General features: G+C 42.8%; 2 protein-coding genes across 4 annotated transcripts; one reads left to right on the top strand and one right to left on the bottom strand.

Annotated features, from left to right (window-relative positions):
• Positions 1 to 315: 315 nt before the first annotated feature.
• On the bottom strand, positions 316 to 6,383 carry LOC136427498 (uncharacterized). 3 transcript variants are annotated; one of them, XM_066416386.1, is made up of 4 exons: positions 6,306 to 6,383; positions 2,920 to 3,327; positions 2,264 to 2,500; positions 316 to 1,347 (listed from the first exon to the last, which is right to left on the bottom strand). In XM_066416386.1, the coding sequence occupies exons 2-4, from the start codon at positions 3,286 to 3,288 to the stop codon at positions 1,147 to 1,149; spliced, it is 807 nt and encodes a 268-aa protein (XP_066272483.1). In that variant the 5' UTR covers positions 3,289 to 3,327; positions 6,306 to 6,383; the 3' UTR covers positions 316 to 1,146. The 3 variants fall into 3 exon arrangements, with proteins under 3 accessions (XP_066272483.1, XP_066272481.1, XP_066272484.1); XM_066416384.1 differs by lacking the exon at positions 6,306 to 6,383 and adding an exon at positions 6,211 to 6,301; XM_066416387.1 differs by lacking the exon at positions 6,306 to 6,383 and adding an exon at positions 3,513 to 3,681.
• Positions 6,384 to 10,830: 4,447 nt separating this feature from the next.
• On the top strand, positions 10,831 to 23,601 carry LOC136427497 (alpha-amylase-like). The gene is made up of 14 exons (XM_066416383.1): positions 10,831 to 10,908; positions 11,559 to 11,731; positions 13,465 to 13,616; positions 16,173 to 16,362; positions 17,096 to 17,397; positions 17,866 to 18,061; positions 18,857 to 19,039; positions 19,165 to 19,289; positions 20,220 to 20,392; positions 20,625 to 20,761; positions 21,711 to 21,816; positions 22,215 to 22,348; positions 22,911 to 23,070; positions 23,370 to 23,601. Exons 2-14 carry the CDS (start codon positions 11,561 to 11,563, stop codon positions 23,561 to 23,563), a joined length of 2,223 nt encoding a protein of 740 aa, XP_066272480.1. The 5' UTR covers positions 10,831 to 10,908; positions 11,559 to 11,560; the 3' UTR covers positions 23,564 to 23,601.
• The last annotated feature ends 1,349 nt before the right edge of the window (positions 23,602 to 24,950 follow it).

Raw genomic sequence — 24,950 nt, 5'->3', positions numbered from 1 at the left:
AGCTGTTACTCGACACCTGGAGGATTGCCTGGCTTGGGATTTAAATTTGTTAGTAGCTTGAGTTATAATTTGATATAGATAAATGGTAATTATGCGTATAGGAGCCAATATGAATAATTGATGCGGAAATACCATAATTCCATAGTGGTAAATGGCGGGAATTTGATTCTTGTAGCATCTGTAAGTTCATTAAACCTGAACATCATCAAACATAAATATGTAACGTTACATCAGGGTGTTGTTGTTGTTGTTTTTTTCTGATCGCACTAGAAGTAGAGCACAAGAAGGAAAAAGACGCAAGTGGACCATAATGGGTAAGCCTAGTACTGTTCTTCATCATAGTCCTCTGTATAAATACATGCTTGCTTGTTAAACAGGCGGACAACAAGTTATAGACCATACATTTGTTTTGTAGCAGATATTTCTTTCCATGGGTTTAACATTTGGGTCTATCCGACCGGTTTTTTTTAGATAGATGACGTTTTGAATAAATTGCACCATAATTGGTAGCGATACGTCATACTGCCAGAGAAAGAAAGAATTCTTCATAATTAGCATTATATATCAAAACCTCTAAAGAGAGAAGCTTTTGTTGTTTTTTTCCTTGCATATTCAATGATATTGTCACCTGTTTCCTTGGGTCATCTTTTATTTCTGTCTTTATCTTCATATATTTGTATTCAAACACCCAGTCTCTTTGTGTGTGAAATGCTGGCCTCTAAAGGAGTACAGTAATACATAGCATTGTTGGTTGAAGATGGAGATATATTATCTCGAAACAACAACATCATCTGGTCAAGATTTTCACTAAAGTTATTGAAGTATTCCAGTTGATATTTGAATACAAAGTTCTTGCTAAGGGTAACTTAACTTTTTTTTAAATACAGAATATACAGGTTCATTATTCTTTACTGTTGTACAAAAGGTTGTTATTGCTAGCCTGGTATCACCCCCACGGCATATCGGCTAGGACCCAATAAGCACTGGCTTCCTTTTCTGACAGCCTATCTTTCCGAGTTAGATTACTGGATCTCACCCTGCAAAATCCCCCGGATTGCGCTGATTGACCTGGCCTGGCGGGCAACACTCCTAGTACCGAGGAGATCCCGAGAAGCGCACGGTCGGCTGGTACTAGGATAGTTATTTCTAGAGGTGCAGCGTACATCCCGCGTCCAACCAGACCCAATCCCACTCCGCGGTGAGGTCCGGCCGCACCACGACAGCTCGGTGCTGTAGTCTCACCTGCCGGCAGTCCCCTGCACAGTTGACGACAGGGCCAGGGTTGCTCCCATGACAACTCGATAGGTGAAACCACTGGTAGTTCCCTTCGTAGAAGTACAGCTCCACCTAGCGGGGGATGAAAGTACAGTCACAGATGATTATAATGGTGACAAAATTGAGACATTGTTTTAGAGCGGAACTTCCGGTTTTGATATCTCGTGTTCTGGACATGCTATGATCATTATTTTTAGTATAAGATAGCTCTTGGGAGGGAGAGTAAGTCATATGGGTTTGGCCCCCTAGCAGTTTTTTTTAAATTGCAGGAGCTGATTTCGTTTCAAACTTTGAAAGAGAATAACTCAAGAAGGGGCTGACGGATCATCATGACATTTGGTATGTAGATAGCTTAAGTGATGATTAACAAAACCGTAAGCATGCAAATCAGGAGCTAAGTTGCCTAATTAATGAGGAAAGTTTGTAAATTTGCTGCATTTCATTATCGGCGAGGGTATGGGGTCGTGGAAGTCTAGTTACTGATTTAATACACATTTCAAGTTGTTCTCTCTTCGAAGTACTCATTAGAACGCCAATATTGAAGGTCACAAAATGTGCGCAAAGAAAGGAATGCATCCGCTTAGAGCTGAGAACGTACTGCTGGTTTTGTAAAGAGTAGAATGCAGCGATTTATCAGTGAAAAGAAAGGTATGATTTGCATGATCAATACGAGAGTGCTATACTTCCTTTATAGAATGGTTATAGGTAAGTTAGTTATCGGTTTACATTCCGTAGATCATGAAAATGTGCAAGTCATTTGTATGATTCATTATGTAGACATGATATTCTGCCAAAGGAAAGGGCTTTCACACATACAACATACAGTTTGGTATAGAAGACCATCATGGACAATAGGTTACTGTAATTTCAGCCTTATTTGTATCATCAATGAGACAAGATAAAACAATAAATCTACAAAGGCTCAAAATAGTTCAAGGAGGTATGAGGTCTCCGAACTCTTGTTAGTGCTGTTCGAAAAGAAGTTTACCTGGTCTGTTCCCGTCTCTTCGCTGTAGGCGTAGATAGGACTGTCTATCCGGCGCCACAGTGAGCAGGTTGGGATGGACGGGTCGTTACGTGACCTCACTTCAGGGGCGTTGTCCCCCGTCTCGTCCGTCTGGCTCTCGTCCGTTTCGGTCCCGCCCGTTTCGCCCTCGTCCCCACCTGTTGTGGTTAGTCCACCCGCCATGTCGAAATGCTGTCCCAATGCATGTAGATGATGGGTCTATTAAAATCCAATGAAAGGCGGGGAAGAAAATGATAAGTGTCCATTCAAAATGTCCTAATAGCATGTTTAGTTGTAGCACTTTTACAAATTATTTTCCATTTCAACGTACATACGCCCGTAAATGTCATGTAGTCTCGCGTTACATTCGTCGCACAATCGTCGTACGCGTACGATGGCAAACTGAGGGCATTTGGCGGATAGTCGTGCATATTTCCTACAACCTCCAGCTCTCTTGTTATGGAAAAGACTGTTTAGATCCTTGACGTTTGATAGTTCTGTCTGCTTGAAAATGTTACGACATCAAAAGCGAGTGACGGCCTAGATGTACGAAGGAGTGCGACCGCGCCGTAAAGACGGGGTGTTTAGAGTACACATGTATCAATGCCATATATAACAGCATTTCAACAAGTACGTACCTCACGAATCTCTGTTTCCGTTACATAGACCGTCTCAGCTCTTTCCACTGCTGTCACGACGTCGGTGTTTTCCGCAAAACGTTCGGCGTCTACCTCGAGGGCGTCCGAGGGCACCAAGACCTGTCCGGTTCTGACCGGTCTATTCGTAAAGGAGCAGCCGAAACTGGTGGGATATACGGCGTTGTATTCAAAGGGCCTGTGGATACCAAGCTGACACGACAGCAGATTGGAGAATGGTCGGTACTGACAGCGATCGTACGTGGGCCTAACGCGGGCGTCCGTCGAACTCGACTCCTGGCGAGGGATGGCTACGCCTGATATTCCGTTCGTGGTGAAAACGATGATGGCGATGGTTGCAATAAACTTCATCTTTCCGTCTCGTGGTGACGCTGTGAGTTTCACAAATGTCTGAAATTACAAATCACTTGATTTAGTCAAACAAGCTATTTTTTTTGCACTTACCAAAGCCGTTAATGTAATTCGAAATACGAAACGCGTGTCAACAAATTTTGTGTGGAAGATAACATTAGTATTGCTGAGACCTGTAGGGATGAGGTTTCAAGGTTTTACATGAACAACAGTGTTGAGTTTACCTTGGGATCTTCGTAGGCTGCAACTGGTGGTATGTACAATGATAGCCTCGGGTTGGCGAAGGCTTAAACAGGCACGACTTGTCTTTCTGAAGTCACGCACACAGACAACATCGTGCCTTATTCCGAGACCACAAAAACGCCAACACAGGAAAATGCCTATTGTCGAATGTGTGATCATAGGTCAAGCTATGCTGTGTAGATGATTGATGGTCTCCGCCTCTCCCAATTTTGGAAGGCGGAAATCCATCAATCATCCAATCAATTAAACACATGAGTCTCTCTCTGTACTGGTCCGAGGGTAGGTTATGTGTCGACACAGCAAGCATTCTTGAAAGTGTCTACGCATAAACCATTTACATCTTATTTTCCATCATATAAGTCGTCTTCTGTACGAATATCCTGGTATGTAAATGTTAAATTATCAAGACCATTTCGATGCAACCGTTAATACTGACCGAAGCGAATGAAGCCGACACATGGCACGTTCTCTCGAAAATAGTTCGATGTAATTTGTTCTGCCCAGGTGAATCTCTTTGGTCTCCCAATCGACAGACTTTATTCACGTCAAATGTACGCGTCAACAGATCCATCCGTCAAACAACCGTGTAAATTTGCTCGCCATTTCACAAAAACAGAAAACAGGTCTTGTATAAACAGTAAATCAGCAGTGCTCAGCAAGTTACTACAAGACTGGCCAAATGTTTAAACTAGTCCGAGTCGTTCTCAAAAACAACTACTGTGGAGCGATAGGGGTACAAAATCTCTCTATACCTACCACCTGCAGTTACCGGTTCACTTCTTTTCAAAACTGGTGTTGTCCCTCCCCCCCCCCCCTGATATAGGAAATAGTTGGGATAACCGGTAATGTAAAAAAAAACGGTCAGAACTTCAGAAAACGTTATGATTTTCCATCCGAACATCTGTTTGCAGATTAGAGGGATAGGATGGTTTGCTTTACAAGTACCCCCCCCCCCCCATCACAATCTTTATTCCTTGCTGAGATGGCTTCTAAAGCTGTTTGTCCCGTTTGTCGGTTGACAACCATTTGTATGCTTGAAATCATGCATGTCCTCAGCTGACCAAGTACAGACTGAACGACCTTTTAACTCAAAGGTTCTTGCGGAAATGCAAACAGGACAAATTTTCTTCCTCTGTTGTTCGGTTGTTCGTTGGGACAATTTATGTGCAGGTGCAACATACACGTGTGCCCTTCCTGCGATGCTTGTATCACAGAACACTGATAGCCAACTGATTCCCTTCCTTTCGTTGCAGTACCATGTTAGACAGTTCCTTAAGCAGAGGTTGGTGGGGAAATTTGTGACCTTCTTATCATATGCCCCGTTTTCCCGTCTGACAGCCCCACCAACCTAGCTATGCGGCATTCCTATCCTCAAAATAAAGACACGAGGGGGGGGGGTTCTTTGAGAAATCAAGGAGGTTATATCTATAGACTATATAACCTCCTTTGAGAAATGAGTTGTAGTCCCTCCCCGTGCCCCTGTTTTCTACTCTCCAAGTAGAGGTTCGGCAGCCTGAGTGTCTTCCTGTTTCAGTTCCAGGCTCTACCTTCACCTAAAGACAGAGCCTGGAACTGAAACAGGATGACATTCAGACTAGAGGTTCGGCTCTGGCTGGTTTTTGACGTGTTTTAGGCGTTTCTGTCGGGCTTTCAATTTTGTCCCGTTTTCTTTACGTCGCCAGACTAGAGAGTGCCTATTTTCAGTAATCTGTGAACTGGTAACGGAACTAGTTTTATAAGGAGCCCAGCGCTAATCCGGGGAAAAGGCGTTCATCCGTATTATTAGCCTGAATACCGCCAGCTGATTTTCTTAATTTGTCATGACCGTACAGAATTATCACAGAAACGTTGGAAATCAAGTGCAAAACCTATTTCCATACTTCACACATTTAAATACTGTATGCGACTAGACAAACCTCCCATTGAAAAACATGTCTGTTCTTTTATATCTACTATAACCGAAAAGCGAGGAGAAGTAGAATTTAACTAATAAGATAGTCATATTCTGTACTTGTTATTTTTTGTTGTGACCTGTACTTAGCCAAGTGTGGCAGAAATGTGCAATAAAGGTCTCCATTCATTCAATAGAATGCAATGTGCATTTGATCTTGATTTTTTAATATTTAGACATATTTCCCCTTTTAGTGATTACATGTATTTCTACCCGCGAACGGAAAACGGGGCATATGATAAGAAGGTCACAATTTTTCTCACCAACCTCTGGTTGAAGAGTAACTTTAAACATAAATTATGGAAGAGCGTTCTGGTATGGCTCACACAAGGACTGCGATCTCGTGAATTCTTACATGAAACATCCGCCCATAAACCTGCCTGTCTTGCATTTACAGACCAGGGGCCTTCACGGGAGAGCTATTTTAGGAAGGCGGGCATTCAGGCTTTGAGAGGCCGAGGAAATCGGGAGTAAGCCAGGCTAAATTGTCTGGCACTCAGTCTTTGTATGTATTCACCAGTAAAAGTTGAGTACTAGTTGCTGGCTACGAGTCAGACGTAATATTGTACCTTTTCGCTGCCTTGGGTACTTCAAGAATAATTCGAGGGAAAAGTTGATGAAAAAGAGCGTCCGTGAAATAATGTTAAAACCTATCAGGTTATTTCTGACCATCTTGCTAAATGGTCTATTCTAGCTAAATTCGTATATTCAAGCTGATAAAAACTCACCTCGTCTCCCGCTAACCTTGTCCCGCCTGAAAAGGAAGAACGAGTGTCAACCGCAGCCATAAACAGGTATCAACGATAAACATAAGCTTCCTTACCTTTTGATTTTCTGACGGTCGAAGAAAAGATCGAATGATCAGGTCAACCCAAAGAGTATTTGCTCAGCAGGTGCGTTTCTGCTATAAATACCAAAGTGTTGAAAAACTCCATGGTACGTCACGGTACGCCGCAAGTGGGAAGGGCATGCCTTTTCTGTGGCAGTGAAGCGAGGATTGCGCACCTGGCGTGAGATGCCCGTGTATGTGATGGCGCAATACACCTGTAAAAGGTCAAGCGACAGACCTCAGACGGAAGTGAAGCATAGCGCTTTTACAATAGCTAGCCATGCAATGCTAGCCTCTACCAGGCTCCAGACGTGGCTGGAAAGAATAGGAATAGAAAGTGTGTGACACCGGGGTAGAACAGCTAACTTACAGGAAGGAGGCGGTATCGGCGGTGTAAGAAGGAGGAGAAACAAAAACGCAGAGAGTCTATAGAGGTCACAAATTCCACTGAGGAAAGGAAAGGCTGGGGGGGGGGGGGGTGCGGGGGGGGGGTGCGGTGGCAAAATTGACCTTCACCTTTATATTGTCAAAACCAAGTATAATCACAATCCATCCATGGCTTCTTAAGTTACGCTGGCGAAAGTGGTAGGTTGGAAAAACAAATAGACGCATGTACACATACAGACAACATACAGACAGTCACATACACACTACAACTTGTACCACAGGCCTCACAAGAGCGATGCCTTTATCTTTGATCTTCTCTGTATAGCGACCACTTCTGCCTCTTGTACCAAAGGCTGGCATCACAAGAGCGCTGCCTTTTCCTTCGCTCGTCTGAGTTTGGCGAACACTTCTACCATTTGTACCACAGGCCTCACAATAGCGCTGCCTTTCCTTCGCACGTCTCAGCATAGCGACCTCCTCTGGCCTCACAAGAGCGCTGTATCTACCTTCGCTCGTCTCAGTATAGCTACCACTTCTACCACACGCAGTACAAGACCGCTGCCTTTTCCTATGCCCGTCTCAGTATAACTATCTGTATGTAGCTACTATTCGTACCATCGTGCCTAGTGCCTTGATACATCGACCCACACAAAGCGGGAAACTTTTACGAGCGAGCAAGAAACGCAGCTTGGCATGTCGCCGTGTTCCTGCAGGGGTGCATTCGCCTGCGATTTCGTGAGGCTACGTACGCCCCAGGCGGCGTAGACCCAACATCATAGTTCAGTATCCACTAAGGTCACCGACCTTCAGATCGTTTATTGTCACGAAGGGGTGATGTAACCTTTGAAGCATGCCATATACCATCCAAGTTATGTTTTGCAATAACATAGCCACATGTGTTCTGTGTCTAGGGTTCATTTAAAAGCCGGATTGAGATAGGTGTGTGTATATCGACTGTTGTTCAAATAACTGAATAAATCAATCAAATACTCTTGTCTAACACAGATATCAGTTTCTCATCGTAAAACGCAGAGTATCAGCTTTTTGAGTACGTACGATTTACAGCTTCGTGAGAATTGCGTTAATTCACTGCTTATCTTGTTTACTTATATACCTACACACGCTGGGAGACCACCTGTTAAAGTTAAAGTACGTCTGAACTAGATACATGCTGGGTTTGCACTCGCGTTTTCCGAGTCGACTCAGAGTCAACTCCGCCGAGAGACGACGCTGGCCGAAGCTGGGCGTTCCAAGTCACTTCGCGGCCCCCGTGTGTAAACAGACCGCTCCTGAGTCGTCTCCGAGACGACTCGAAAACGCATGTGTAAACCCAGCCATTGATTTGTTGGTCGATCGCCCCCCCCCCCTCACCAAAACTGCCGCCTACCCAGACGACCTTGCTCCATATAACGTTTTGTTACATTCCAGTTCCATTCATACAGGTGCAAATAGAGGAATACATCAACCTTTAGCCTGCTAAGGTAGTCGGTTGCCACCAAATTTGATCTAGATATGAGGCCAGTCAGCGGGGAGAAGGTTTAGGGGGTCGTAGAAGACATCTTAACAACATTTTATATTGACATACTCATATAAATCTACATTGTTCTTACTATGGCCATGTTGATTCAATTATTTGGATGGCATCATTTGGGAACCCCAAAACTGATGCGACAATATGAAAAAAATTAAAAATTGCCTTCATTATGAAATCAAAGTGGTCAGAAAGGTATAATATACAGAACACTAGATTCTTCATCTTTGTTCGGTCACATCTTCTTTTTCTTTGACTTTGAAGTCGACTTTGGATACATTAGTATCCATTTGCCGATGTTGGTTTCAATTTACGGCAGATATTTGCTAATTTTGTAGCTGCTTTGTACGATTTACAGTATGGTCCGTCGATTTTTTTTCTTTTTTTTTTGAAAAGGGATGAAAACCGATGGCAATGATGAAACCGATGGCAATGATGCGCGCGGATGTCATCCAAATAAAATCATAATCGAATAAAAATGTTGATCAAAGATCATTGTATGTCTCTATGATTGTAGAAGTCCCTGTTCTTTTGTTGTTATCACTTCAATATTGATGATAGAAATGTCCTTTCTACTGATACATGTATATATGTTGATAGAGGCGACAAGAAACTGAATCCATATGTTAGTCTCCCTACAAACAGCACCATGGAATATGTGTTTGTAAACATGTCGTTGTTGCGACTTGTCTTCGGCTGAATAGGACAATAAAGGTATTACTTTATTTTCAGATATGGCTCTTTTAAACGGGATGCAAGAGGTTCATATTGTTCTTCATAGTTTGAATGTGTGCTCTCTTTACAACTGTGCATATGCCAGTAGTAAAACGTATTTCGGGTCTTCAAAGTTAAAGGAGCCCAAAGCAATATTAGGGCCCAAAAATGGAAATTAAATGAATTCTGAAATCTTTATGGTAGTGACATTTACTAACACTGTTAAGCAAATTTACGTAATAGCTTCATACTTTGAACATTTTAAAACCTCGCAAAAACGTGCCGTGCGATGATCCCTTAGTCTCACGACCCTACAAAAACCCCAGCAACGATTTTCACTGAGTTTCTCACATCGCAACGACGTCATATTTTTGCATCATGGACGTCGCTATACATTGTGATTGTGTTGTTTAAACTAGTTACGTATAAAAATGACTAGTAAATGAATTGACTTTCAAAACCCTATTTTGGAGCCCTAATACGAGTATTGCTTTGGGCCCCTTTAACATAACATATTCCCATTACATTTTGACCCCTCTAATATCTTCAATAATACATTTCAGACAGAGAAAAGATTGCCAATATACTGTGACAAATATTACCTTAAACAAACGTTTGGCTTTAAACCTAGAATCTAAACTGTGAGCTGAACGAACGTTTTGAAGGACACCACTCCCGGGTTCCATTCCTGTCTGTCCCTGCTCCATTTCTTCTGGCGCGGTGACCTTCGGGCGACCACTGGGCGACCAAAATGTCGTGAGTTCTTCAATGTAGTTAGATGCTATTCGATTTTGTTGTCTCTCAAAACATACTCATACATTATGGGTCATATTCAATTTCTGATTCAACAATATTGCTGATTACATTTGTCTTCGTTGTATCTTCGTTGTACCATGCATATTACCGTAGCTGTCGTTTGAATATTGTAAGTGTTTTAAGATACTAGTAGATCAATCTTAGGATAGGAGTCTTTTAACTTTAAACTGGTGATGTAAATTGGCATAGTTATTCAGGGTGTGAACGTCTGCAATTTTGCTAGTAAAGTTCATATTATTTGTGTTGACTCAAGCAGATCCAATTTTGCTCGCTCAACAAAATATCCAGTGTAAAGCGAGCCGAAGGTCATTTGACTTATACAAGCACCTTATTGAGGTACATGCAGTTAAGGTAAATAGTGTATTAACCAGTGTAAAGACGTCGTATCTTATCGTAGAGATATGACGAGGAAATTAGAGTAATCTTAAATCTACAACAATTAATCATTATGCTGGTTGCCTTCATGGCACGTACTGCTTTGGGCAAATGCAAAGCAAGATGCCGTTTCGCTGTTTCAGCTTTGTACATTTAATGTCACAGAATGGTAACTATTCACCAAAGAAACGAATCTTCACGAGTTAAAAAGTTTAAAATCCTCCCACACCATAAGGTGTATAGGGCGGTGCCCATCTCCGTTTCATAGCCCTGGGCCACACTGTGGTGCCATCACTGCAGCAGGGGGCTAGTCCACTGGCAGTGGAGTGTGTTTAACTTCCATACTGTTTCAGAAGTATGTACCATTTTCATTAAGTCTTTGGTATGACTCAATGCGCTTCTTGTCCAGAGGTGTCCTACCCGGGAGTTGAACTCGGGCCTTCTGGTTCCAAGTAATCAGAACCACATGTGATAAGTGGTAAGTAACAGAAGCGCAGACCACTACACTCACAGGGACAGTATCTTCACGAAGCACATTACATCGCTGAATCTAAAGAGTCGGTGAGGTATTCCTACAGGAAGGAAATCATATTACATATTGAAAAAAGAGAATGGTATGACATTCAAAAGGTTTTTCGGATATCAAGCTATACAACTTTTCGCTGACGAGAAACACAAACTGTTCTAAAGACGCCGGCTTATTTTGTATAAATTGGCTCGCCAACTTCCCCGCCTCGTCCACGACCAAAGCAGAACTTGGCGGGAAAAGTTGAGGTAAGTACCTGTTAAGTGCTCTAAACTTCCATTCGAACCAGTTGCGCATCGACTCTGAGATTTTACTTTCCAAAAATAAAGTTTTTCTGCGAGGAGAATACTCCTCAAAATTATCTTGCCACTAATTAGCTCTTCATAGCATCTGTTGTTCCTTTCTTGGGTTGAAGAGAATATATAAACGTGTCTTGCACAAAAATCACGCAAAAAAACACTTTGTTCCAGCTAACGGAGACTGTAGTTCAAATCCTCCCATGACCAGGTCAATCTGTGAGAAGAGTTTTAGACGTTGTCATCTTCGAATGAAGGGTTATTGAAGCTTTTCAGACAGTGTTCTGAAATACGTTAGTCTGTCAAGTTTGCATTTCTGGCATAATTACTTATGTTGAATCTAGCATATATCCCTAAAAATCCGTTTTTTAATATATGGATATATGTTACTCTGCGGAAGTAGCGTTGACATAAAAGCTACAGAAAACTCAAGAAATTGGCTGGAACGTTTACTCGAGCTCGCTTCCTTTTGTTGAGTATTTCGAAGAAATGTCCAAGAACAAAGGTATTTTACATGTACTTGAAGAAATACAATAACAACTTTTGGATGTGTACCTATCATACAGTATGGTGGTAGAATGCTTCTGACACTTTCTTCATAGACATGCGTATCATAATCCTGCTGATCGCGGGGCTGAGCGGCACCCTTGCCCAACATGCCCCGAACACGGCTGACAACAAACAGGCCATCGTGCACCTGTTCGAGTGGAGGTGGGCTGACATCGCAGCGGAGTGTGAGAGGTTCTTGGGACCGTATGGCTTCGGAGGTGTGCAGGTAAGGTCCCTGTCACATATACATGCGCCTTACAATAGGTCCGCGACAGCTAATCAACCGGTGCAATGGCCTAGATGGTAGAGTGTTCGCCATGCATACGATAGGTCGTGATCATGAGTTCGAACCCCATACCTAAGACTCTAAACATGGTACATACTGCTTTCTCTGCTTAGCACTCAGCATTTGGGAAAGAGTGTAGCAGCTAAACACACATCACTACCAGTGGACTAGCCCCCTGCTGTAGTGACTTGCCCAAAGCTGTGTGGTCCAAAGGCTGCCGAAACGGAGATGGGCGCCGCCTTGTGCACCTTCGAATTCGGTGCGGGGAGGACTTTAACTTAACTTTTAATTGAGGACAGTGGTATGTAGTGAGGGATTCAGCTATCTTGTGAGTTGTGAGGGAAACATTTGTCGTAGATCCGGTTTGTCGACGGTCAGTTCTGTCAGAGCTTTGGTGATAATCACACAACAAACAATCGTTTGTGACTGCACTCTACGTGTGTTTACTGTAGTATTCCTCATTAATCATTCAATAAGCGACCGAAACCGACAGTTGTTTCACGGAAAATACTACAAATGTATCTATTTTGTGGGTTTGATGCACGAAATGCCTACCAAGGGTTAAGGACGAAAATATTGTTTTCCCCTTAGTACCATTAAAAGGAACGAGTTCGTTATGAGAATAAAAAGGAACAAAAGTAAGGCAAAAGCGACATCGGAGTCATGAGCTCAGGCAGATGCTGCAAGAATAAATGCTGTGTGTGTTCTCTAACGTTACAAGAGAATGTAGCTTGCATCTTTAAGAATGAAATCAATGGCGTTTGGCGGTGCAAGGTCGGCTGTGTTACATAAGGTTTTATGACTTTTACCGTGGGAACTCTCACATGTTGTATCAATAGGGTGACGCGTGTCGGTTGATAATGCTGACAAGAAGGGAAACGTCAAACAGCTGGGACAAACAGAAGGAGATAAGAATATCAATCAGCTGAAGGAGTGACCTTGAGTGGTAAAAATGCCATTAAAAATATGCCTACTAAGGGCATGTCCATATAACAACCAGTTATTACTTTATGAAATGCAATAAATTGGTGCAGTACAGATTATCCCCAATCCATCGCAAAATCGTGCTTACTTTGTGTGTGGTTAACAATGCGTTCAATGTGTATGATAATATCAGCACGTACACAGAACATAGCGTGCACACGTCTGGCTGGTGAACTGTTTTCATCGATCATTTCATGACTTTGTCAACGATCATTAATCGTTGCCAAAGTCAGATGTCGACAACAACAATATACCGCGATTTTTTTGGACATATATTTACACATTACACACAACATAAAGAGTTTGCCCTGGGGAGCTTTATTTTCGTACTGCTCTGGGAGCTTTGAAACAATATACCGTTTAACCCAGCATTTTTTCTTAGTTATAATAATCAATCAACTGAAAAAGTTACCTGATGAAATAATTTATTTGATGTAGTCCGTGTTACGCCTACCCTGAGTTGCAACTTGATGTGTCCTAGCGCAAGATAGCGCAATATGATACCAGTATGGTCACCCCGCAATGCATCCGTACCTGACGCGTCGCCAAAAAACATGAGCTGTAATTGAGAGGACGCATGCACACTGAAGAAAATGACTAAATGAGTACCTCCATTTACATATAACCGAAAGAGAACATTCTGTCCTAATCTCACAAAGATGCATGACTTGAACTTGAACTTCCGCTAGGTGTCGCCACCGAACGAGAACCGTGTGATCACCAGTCCCAACCGGCCCTGGTGGGAGCGCTACCAGCCCATCAGCTATCACCTCAACACCCGCAGTGGAAACGATGAAGACTTCAAGGACATGGTTCACCGCTGTAACGAGCAGGGAGTCAGGTACTAAATACATCAGTAAATCCTGTAGATACCATCAAACAAATGGATGGTTTTATTCCGTCGGTGCAAGACACAACACCCATTAGCAGCCTTAATTGGCTGAAATACAGTATGATTTATACAATCAAAAGTTATCTAAAAGCATAATGCTAAACATAACAAACCTTACAATATTTACAGTACTTTTACAATATATGTGTACTCGTTTAAATGCTTATTTATGGCACGAACACTTTGTCGTTGAGTAGTCTTTCGATATCTAGCGGTTTTGCATTTGAATTGCGTTATCTGGTATTCAGACCTAAGATTCTTGCCATGGAGACAAACACGGTTTGGCGGCAGCCATTTCGAGAAAGTCGTTGGCCTCAACAAGAAGGTAGCACACTCATAGTTTGTATCCTAGCATAGAGATGGAAGTGACAATCGATTGAAATCCATGCTGTAGCTAACAAAGTTGGGACCGAGAATTATACGACAAGCTCTTCTTAATACTCTCCCTATCGCTCTAGATTGGGCATTAGTGATTTTAGGGTGCCAAACAGGACAGATTCAAGGTTAAGTTGCCAATAAAATTACGTTATTGGATTCAGAAAAATATTATCAGCAGAATCAAAACACTCTCCTCTGGTCTTGTGCATGGCTTTAAGTACCCGCAACAGGTTGGCGAGTGCTATTCTCCAAGCAGAGGCTTCGAACGAGAGGGGTAGTTCGGGATTTCTAACGTCTCTCTCTTCTCGTGTGCGTCCCATTTTTATATTATGAAAATTCACGTATTCACGTATTTTCGCGCCTACGATCTGTCACCTAAATTCAAAAGTCAGAGTCAAGATCATAGCTAGCATGACTTTTGGGTGGCAGTAATTTCATACCAAACCAGAGTTCTACTGCAGTATACATACAAAGCCGCTAGCACGGTGCATGGGTCCACAATCAAACTTACCCTTTGTTTAGCTGTTTAGTACCATACAGACCCGGGGTACCCATCGACTAACTCTCGACTCAGTCAAGTCAAGTCAAAGTTTATTGCACAACGATTGTATCAGGTATAGTGTAAGGCAAAATACTACTGGCTACTTATATCAATCTAGTAACGTAACATGACCTATTTACGTGCAGAACCTATTTACGTCCGGTTTGGCTCATGTCCACATGTCGCGGTGTATTATGCCAAAGCCTGTTCTCATGAGCAATAAAGAACATCATAAGTATGATCCTTAGCCATCTCTTTAATTTTTGCACAGCAAAACATAATAACCATGCGTTTACCACGTGAACGCCACGTGCCGCGCATGTGGGGGGAATTTACAGATAAACATTGTTTTTTTTCCATCGCGTTAAGCAAGTGGCCGGACAGACATAGTGATTTTATTATCATTTGTCTGCAGACTACTTTGGACAGTTACTGTGCATTTTTTCTGGCCTATGTTCTTCAAGCATAGCGCTAGAAGGGAAAAGACCGAGGTGGACGATAATGGGTTAACCTAGCACAATTCGTCATCATATACCTCAGTGTAAATACATACTCGCACGGCGTTAAATAGGCGGAGAAAAACTTACAGACCATGCATTTTCTTTTTAGAAGAGCTGATATTTCTGACCATGTTACGTTACAAACTTACAAGAAGGTTCTAGGCTATGCACTGATCTAGTACAAAGAACCCGTACACACTCATAAAAATGAATCGGATTAAACATTGAATCCGATATAAATTAATCATATCCGATTGACTTTTGCAGTGTGAACGCCCCCAACCCGATTGGTTATCAAAAAGAAAGTCTAGTAGTGGCTGGAATATCATAACAAAGTCAATTCCAATTCTCAACATATTTTCAGATCGATTGTAAAAGTAGTGCCAATGCTATAAGATCCCTTCACTGCGAGGACCCATGCACACTGAATGAATTGTGCATTTGTGGTTTTGTGATCAACAAACTGTTGCTGCACTATTGTAATCTAATACCAATTACAAGGTCTCAGCAGTCTTTGATACAAAATGTAATAAGCTACGGCCACACCAATTCAAAATTACTCAAATAAGCACCCCCGTAAGACTGTTATCAAGACATTCATTTGAATGCACGCATTTTTGGTCTATACTTTGATGATCACTAAACACGGAATCGATTATAAAACATATCACAGTTTCAAGTGAGCATATGCAGTCGCGATGCATCGTGGTCTACAGTACGTCAGAGTTTAACATTCCGGGAATGCCTAATCAGGTTTTCTATTATTGATACGTGGATGTTTGCACGTAGAAACGCTCCGCTACCCGACGGATGGCTTCGTCGTTTCCAGTGACTTTCATTTGATGCAAAGCTAGACTAGACCAGTGGGAATTGTTTTAAAACAAAGGCATCTAAATCTGATATTTACAAAACTCTAGTCGGGCACTGGATGTCTTAAACTTTGACTACACTTAAGCCAAACTTTGACCTTGACCACATGTGCAAATGAGAATTGGAATTGATCATGAGACATGCATGGTTCGAAACTCGCTCTCGAATGCTAGAGAGAAACAGTACACTAGTATCACTATTTCTATCTTCCATTAGAATCTACGTGGATGTCGTCATCAACCACATGTGCGGTGCAGGCGGCTCGGGACACGGTACGGGCGGAAGCTACTTCAACACCGACAGCCTGGAGTTCTCGGGCGTCCCCTTCGGAGCCAATGACTTCAACGACTGCGGCACGTGTGGCACCAGTGACTGCAACATTCATAACTATGGCGACGCTAACCAGGTTAGGCGTTTCAACCATTCATGCGTATATGGGACACGGCATCAGTAATTTATCTAGTCTGTATAACGCAAACTCCAGATGTCCGGGGATTTCTGTTGCGAGGCGGTTACAGGGCGGCGAGCGGTCACAGGAGGCTTGATTGAATTCAGGCTATAATTTATCTTGCGCTAAACCTAAGGAACGTGGAATAGAGCTGCTTCTTTGCCCTCTTGTTGGAGCACATGGGCTCGTCAAACAACGCCCCATTGGCACAACAATTAAGTTGTGCCCGCCATACAATATACCCATACCTATAGGGTCCATCTAGATTTAGCTTCAAAGCTTTCGGGTCTGGCCAGTCTGACCTCGGACAATGATTGTCAGTTGTGCATTCTCTTCTTCCGATCTTCATTCCTCCCTTAGGCGGGCATGAACGTGACACAAACATGGTGACACGGACCTTAAACTATCCAAAATATCACATCAGATCTATATAGATATACCGTTTTGAAATCATGATTTGACGAATACTTACAGTTTCCGTACAAAGTTATAAAGAAAGTCGTCGCTATCTAAGTATGTTGTTGTCCTGCAGTCTTACAGTTCAACGGCTTTGTTGATATGACAAATCAAATTAGTTCATCTTGGCCATCGTCCCCAGCCGCACACGTCAATCTGTAACTCTTGTGGTTCTCAGTAATGCAGGATTCTCTTTTCTTCCCTCCTTTCCTGCTTCCCTCCTTCCTTCACACAGGTACGAAACTGCCGCCTGGTCGCCCTATTGGACTTGAAGCTCAGTAGCGACTACGTCCGCGGGAAGATCGCAGACTACCTGAACTACCTCATCTCCATCGGAGTTGCCGGCTTCCGTGTCGATGCCGCCAAACACATGTGGCCGGGAGACATGGCCGCCATCTTCGGTCGGCTCAGCGACCTGAACACCGCCTACTTCCCGTCAGGCTCCCGGCCCTTCATCTTCATGGAGGTCATCGACCTGGGCGGGGAGGCGATTTCGTCATCAGAGTACACCCATCTAGGGAGGATCACGGAGTTCAAGTAATCTCTCGTCTTTACATATCAGAAATATGATATCAGAAATATGGTTTCAGGTAAAACGGGCTTCCTGAAGTGATCATGCAGATGCATCTAGTTGATGGGTCTCACGGTGGGATTCAGAAGTAACAAAATAGTGACACACGTAGCTGAGAGAGAGGAATATCGATAGATAACCATTCTGCAACTATTATGAAAAACTTGTGTTATTGGGTTAGAGAAGATGATCCGAAGTGATATAATCTATGCAACTGAGGACCTTATTTGCTTTATCAATGTGAGAACCAGTTATGAGACGTCACTCTTAACGGTTAGCATCATTTGGCGAAGGTCGTAGATCTCTAGTTGGTTATCAAATTCTCTTGTCATGACGTTCAGAGGTTATGAACCTAAAAGCCGACGTCTCTGGGCTCAAGCATACTTTGCTTTGTGTGATGTAAACCCTGCTGGCATGGTGGTGTGATGACACAGGTACGGCATGCAGCTCGGATACGTCTTCAGAAAGCAGAACGGCCAGAAGCTGGCACATCTGGCGAACTTCGGGGAAGGCTGGGGCATGCAGCTGGACAACAACGCCCTGGTGTTCGTGGACAACCATGACAACCAGAGGGGCCACGGGGCGGGCGGACAGTCCATCCTCACATTCAGAGACAGTCGGCTGTATAAGGTGGGACAAAATGATCATTTCGTATACGGAGGAATGTGAGGGAAAGTTGACTTGGGGTTATAATTTTTTCCGCAGGCTGGAGGGAAGTACATGGTGCTTTTAATGAAGTCAGGAATCCGTAAATTGCATGTGTGCAAGAGTGGAGTATGTTATTCCTGAACTGGACATGACACAGGCATTAGATATGCGAGAGGCAGGCAGTGAGTGGAAAGACTGCGAAGGTCAGATTTCCGGGAGTGACATGAGTGCTCATGGGACCAGTGCCTGCCTGCTTATCTATATGCTTTCACAGTTAACGTTATGTATTTTCCATATGTCACGTTCACCGTAGAATGACAGGAAGTTATCAAAGGACATATGTAAATTTAATCAAATTGGTATTTATGAATTAAGACGGAACTTTACAAATTGGTATTACACATGCTCATTTGCATAATTGATGAAGTACAATTAGACAGGACAAACAGGAAACACTTATATTATCCGAGGCGTGAGATCATCGAACTCTTCTTTCGTGTTGAAAGCGTCAACACATGCCTGAGTCTCAATTTGACTTTATTCATTTCTATCTAAACAAATTGAAGCTATGTTGCCTATGGTACGCAATGAAGCGTTGACAACCCCAACCTGATGTGCTCATGTGCGCTCGGCTGATCACGAGAAATTTCTTCCCTTGAAATTACTTTCAGAAACGTCGGTTAAAGCTGTAACAATATCTTCATCGAGGGCTTTCTCTTAATTTGAACCACTTATTGGGCAAAGATGACGAGGGCATTAAACCATTTTCTTCCTCAGATGGCCAATGCATTCATGCTGGCGTTCCCGTACGGCTTTGTCAGGATGATGAGTAGCTTCTACTGGGACCAGTGGTGGGAAGGGGGAAAGGACAAGAACGACTGGATCGGACCACCAGCCGACGGTAGCGGCAACACCATGGGCGTGTCGATCAACAATATGGGCACCTGTGACAACGGATGGGTGAGTGCTGCTGGTATTTAAACCTGTCCATCTCAAACAGTGTTCGATGCCTGTAAACAACCTCAGTATTCCTAACTTGTAGTTACAGCAATCTACATGTACTAACCTACATCTGGTACCGATAGATGTGTGAGCACCGCTGGCGTCAGAATCGCAACATGGTGACGTTCCGTAACGTGGCCGCCGGGCACGGCATGTACAACTGGTGGGACAACGGCAACAACCAGATTGCTTTCTCCAGAGGAGACAGGTAACGTTCAACGCCTGGATTCATTATCCGCACTCGTCACAGAGTCCATAAGGCACATTGCAATATACCTGACACATCAGCATGCTCCACAATACCTTAACGTCACAGTTGTTGATATTCTTGAGCATTCCTTCCTTGGCGAGACCTAGTTTCCAACCAATCAACGCCCAGTCTAGCCCAGATGTCGCTTGCTCATATGATGACGTACCACAAACAACATCTTACGGCATGCACTCTGATTGGCTGGGAGCCGAACTGGGCCGTAAACATTTGGGAACAAGTTGGCTTGCCAAGTGTATTAGGGGGCACACCCCAGTTTATTTTGTGTCTCAATTGGAGGTTGCACACCCCCAGTCAAGCGACCGTCTCTTCCAGGAAATACTTCTGAGCCAAAACAACTGTGTATGGGAATGAAGGATATCCCTCTAGCTACTCGTATAAGAACAACCGAGTTTCAGTTTCTTCAACCTCTGCAATTTTAGTAAAATTCATCCCCGTCAAAATTAAGGCGCAAAATCGGTTACCCGGAAATAAGGCTCGGGCCCGATATTAATTTTCACCCAAAACACATCGATTCTTACGCTTTTCAGCCGTGTTGTTATCTAATGTCTAATGTATATTGCGGTGAAGTGTAGTTCATAGACCTGGGGTGGATGGGTCAGGGCAGAATAGAATAGAATAGAAAAGAGTAGAATAGAATAGAATAGAATAGAATAGAATAGAACAGAGTAGAGTAGAGTAGAGTAGAGTAGAGTAGAGTAGAGTAGAGTAGAGTAGAGTAGAGTAGAGTAGAGTAGAGTAGAGTAGAGTAGAGTAGAGTAGAGTAAAATAGAATAGAATAGAATAGAACAGAATAGATTAAATTAGAATGAATACAAATATTTGGACAAAACAAACGGCATGTCACAATGTTCATCCTGGTCTCCACAGAGCCTTCATTGCTATCAACAACGAAGACTGGTCGGCACTGGACGCCACACTGCAAACAGGTCTCTCCTCTGGCGACTACTGTGACGTCATATCCGGTGATCTTTCTAACGGAGGCTGTACGGGAAAGACCATTACTGTGGGCGGGGATGGCAGGGCTCATATTCACATCGCAGGTGAATACATGCTAAATCTATGGACGATTTTATTAATTCTTTCTCAAGCTGGGAAAAATGTAGAATGCTAGGTGAAGCAGGTGGCAAGCTAAACTATTGTCATCACAGCACACACGAACATACTACTAGTAATGTGCCTTGTGCGTTACCCATATATCCGTCAAAGGTAAAATGTCTATACATTATCGTCGTCGTTGTAGGTTTAGACTTATATTTGAAACCTTTTTTCAAGGTGATGACGAGGACCCAATCATCGCCATACACGCAGACTCTAAAGTAGGCAGCGGTAACGGAATCGACCCAGGTCCCATAATTCCGGTGGACCCAGTGGACCCAGTGGACCCAGTGGACCCAGTGAACCCTAACCCGGTCAGTGGTTGAACGCAAGAGACAATATCAGTTTTCTACTGTCTCTAACTTAAGTTTGTAAAAGTTAGCTTTTTCATCAGAAGTCCCAGAACGACAATACGTTTAAGCTTCACGGAACCTCTCCCAAGCCTGTGGAGGCGTAGCCTGGCCGGTATCCAAACCTATTATATGAATATTATAGCTGCCAAATCTCATCGTCCTCTTATAATGAATCAAACAAAAGGTATAACAGGTTTGGATACCAGGCTAGTGGAGGCGCAGTGGAAGAGCTATGCTGAAGCTCTGGAACTGCGAAGAGGTAGCTTTCTTTGAGGGCCTCTTGGAAGCGCCTGCGTTTATTTTCTGGGGAGCGCTGATTCACGATTTTCAACATATCGGGGCCAGGTTCTTATACCGTGGGGATCGTTTCTGCCGCTCTAAGAGGCCTGCAAATGTGGCTGCGAAGATGTGCGGCGTAGGCTGCAGAGACGTTCCTCGCAACTTCCACATCATGTCGTTCTGGGCCTTCGTCCTTTCGCTATCGGTTTAAACTGCGGCCATGTTGATTTAATTACAGTATATGGATGACATTATCTGGGGACCCAAAAACTGGTGCGAGCGTGCGAATAAATAAAAATGTTTGGCAAAAAAAGTTGTCTTCATTATGAAATATACGTGGTCAGGAAGGATAAACAAAAGTACGCACATCGAGTATGATAAACTTTTGTTCGTTCAAAACTTCTTGGACTTTGGAATTGACTTTGGCATTGTACGACATTAGTATCCGTTTTCTGAAATACTTTTCTGCAATTCACAACTTTTTACGATTTACTGTATGGCCGAAAACTTTTCATTATTTTTTGAAACGGACGAAAGTTGGTGTCATCCATAATATAAAAACCAACATGGCCTTAAGCCCATAAAACTGTGCAGAAAGTGGTTACATAAACGTTGTATATTCTGATTATAGATTAGCCCGACGGGGACAGAGAGGACAGTTGTTTTCATCAAAAAGCAGACGTCAGTCGGACAGGACCTGTTCCTCAGAGGTGGTATCGGACACGAAGTTAGACCCGGTAAAGCAGTGAAGGTTCTTGTTAATGTAGCTAACTTTCATTGTTATTTTTGAATAATATCAAGAACTGTCATTCCATCTGCTCTTCAGGACTAAACGTCTACTCAGCAAACTATTGGTAACTTTTAAGCAGATGTCGGGTCTGGCTTGATTTTTGCGTGTTTATTGATATCATCTTTTTTTGGCTTCGCCTATCTCTTTCTCTCTATTGTTATGTGTTCTTGGACCACTAGCAACACTAATAGAATGCTGCTTAAACGAGCGTAAAGCAAAGCTACGTATGTTCGAAAATTGGCATAATTTTGCTAAATGACGAGTTGGATTTTTACTTAACACACGTTTTAAGCGGTACGTTTAGCCAAAAAAACAATCTTATTTGACTACTGACTCTGGTTTCAGGATGTACAAGCGATGCGGCGTCCAGCCAGTGTGCCATCCCCATCTCACACAGGATCGGAGGCACCAACACGAACCTGAACTCATGGAAGCAAGGAGACAACCACCTGGACTGGTATGGTGTCGAGAGCGGACAGGTGAAAAGAGAAAAAAGAACACAATGAAGCTGATAGGGATGATTAACAAACATTTTTAGCTGAACAGAGACGGCGGGCGGTGCCTCGTGTCTGTATGGTCACGTGACCTACACGATTGATCACTTGAATTCTGAGACATGTCCACAGCAGTAGAACAAATTCCCATGCGATATATTTTGTGATGAAACAAAGTTTTGACCCTTTGATGAACTTAACATCCGAACCATTGCATTCACCGCTACATGTAAGCTCAAGCTATTTATCCCATTTTTATTCCAAAAAAGTATTTCAATCGAAAGCCGTGATAACTACTTTTACACGTGATAACGTCTGTCACAAACGTATCCCATTATTTCACTATAAGACAATTTTTAAAATCTCTTAATGGTGTCTGCCCAGGTTGAAGGATGACGAGGCAGAACAAGCTACATTCTGTGTATTCTCATGTGCCACACATGTGCAATAGATATACCTTACATACATACACAGTGCTGAACATCATCTTACGATGAATATTCTAATCGCGTTGGTTAAACGTCTCAATCCTTCCCTCCGACTGTAGGGCTTTGGTGCACAGGGTAGTCCTCTTGCCTGGACCACGAGTAACGCCAACAACGCGGCTACAGTCAGCTCCCAGGGGTACGGCTACACGCCACTCAACCAGTGGGGGGACCACTACTGGATACTGGATGTGGACATGGACTGTTCGCGAACAGAAAACGGTATATATGCGATTGAATGTTTCTGTCATCCAAACTGCGTTACTGTACATCCCCCCTCCCGACATTGATGTCAGGTTGTCACCTTTGAACGAAAGCCATTAGCCAAATATCTTGAAGAGAAGTTGAAAAGACAGCTGTACGATTTTTGAAAATAAGTCAGGGCTTTAAAACTAATTCATACATCGGTCCTGTTTCATTTCTAAATTCCTTGTCGTCTTGTACCCGTATCAACCATGACAACCATAGCACCAGTCATCTTAAATATATCCGTTATAGAGGCTAATATTCTATTGTTCCAGGTTGGTTTGAGGTGAAAGCCATTGTCGGTTATTCCGGCGGTGGTGTGCAGTGGGAGAGTGACCGGAACCAGGGCCCGTGCGGCGGGACGGCGGGCGGGACTAAGCCCTACTCCTCCGGGAACCACTTCGCACTCTGCGGCAAGATTAACGTGTTCGACTTTGATGGCAACACTTGTACAATCAACGAGTTTTAAGATCAATTAAAAAAATAAACGAATATCTCTGCCGATTATTCTGTTTCTGTCACTTGTTTTATACGGATGAGACCTTTCTGTGTTGACCGAAGAAAGGATCCTTGGGAAAGAAAGAAGGAAAGAAAGAAAGAGATGATATAACAGAACACTGGGACAGACATCTAAGAAGTATCCAAGTGGAAATAGCAGAACTTAAAAGATCACAACTTGTGATAACAGAAGAGATAGAGGGCATGAAATTGAAGCTAAAGAAATCTGAAACCACACAAATGAGAATGCAGACAACAGTGGCAACCCACAACAGTAACCCAATAGAAACAGAGCTTCAGGCCCTACAAGGCTCCTCTAAGAAAGCTGACACAGACAAAGAGACAAAGATAAGCAAAATTACAACATACATATACACAATCTGGCACACTCACGAGAACACACCACATGGTACAAGAAATAAAGGTCAGGTGCGAGTACCTTGAGACTACAAGTGTAGTAGGTGTTACAGGCGAAACAGCGGAACACTTCTTGAGAAAACAAAATAGAGACAATGGCAATAAGCATGGCGACTGATATGAAAAATGTTTCCAAGGCCAAATATCAGGGAACTTTTAAATATGTGTACTCGTACAAACAAAAAAATCACAGACACATGTCAATTGTTAATGCTAAGAAAGGCGCGCCTTAGAATACGTTTGTAAGTATAAAGCTCATTACAAGTAACTTATTTACACATGGACTTAAGTCTTCTTTGTTTTAATCTAGCCATGAATTTGTCAAAACGTGCAAAACGTGGAGTGAACTGTTATGTTCACTTTGTACAAAGTAAAGATAATAAGTGTAGTACAGGTACAGCATGTCTGACGTACTGACAAATTGCTGGCAATGTCTCCCTTCCCCGCATTGATTATTTTACCCCACAGTCATACCACAGGTATGGGACCCGGGAGACATTCAGTTATGTTATGTTAAACTTTCTTCTTCTTCTCCTGCCTTCTGGTATTTTTCTTTTCAGTTTGGAGCCAATTGACCTGAAACGCAACATGGAGAAAGAGTGGGCAAATACCCGCAGCCTTTAATTTGTTTTTCGATTTTCTTCATATAGACTTTTGAAACTATTCTACTCAGACATGTTTTTATTTTTTCAAGCAAAAAAATGTATATTAATGAAATAGTGTTCAGCGTCTACACATAACGCATACGGTAAAAAAACACAGGAACACGGTTTTGATAATATGTGGGGTTTCATGACAGTAAGGCATCTCAAAAAGGGTAAGGGAACCACAATATAAACGATTTGTCTTATTTCTCCCATTTACAGCGGCGTTAGTCCAATAAAGAATTAAAAAAAAGGATGACCTTAAACTATAAAGCGGAATCTATTACAGCTCAAGTA

The sequence above is a fragment of the Branchiostoma lanceolatum genome, chromosome 2 (assembly GCF_035083965.1).
Source record: "Branchiostoma lanceolatum isolate klBraLanc5 chromosome 2, klBraLanc5.hap2, whole genome shotgun sequence".
Lineage (NCBI taxonomy): Eukaryota > Metazoa > Chordata > Leptocardii > Amphioxiformes > Branchiostomatidae > Branchiostoma > Branchiostoma lanceolatum.
This window is presented reverse-complemented; position numbering and strand designations above follow the sequence as displayed.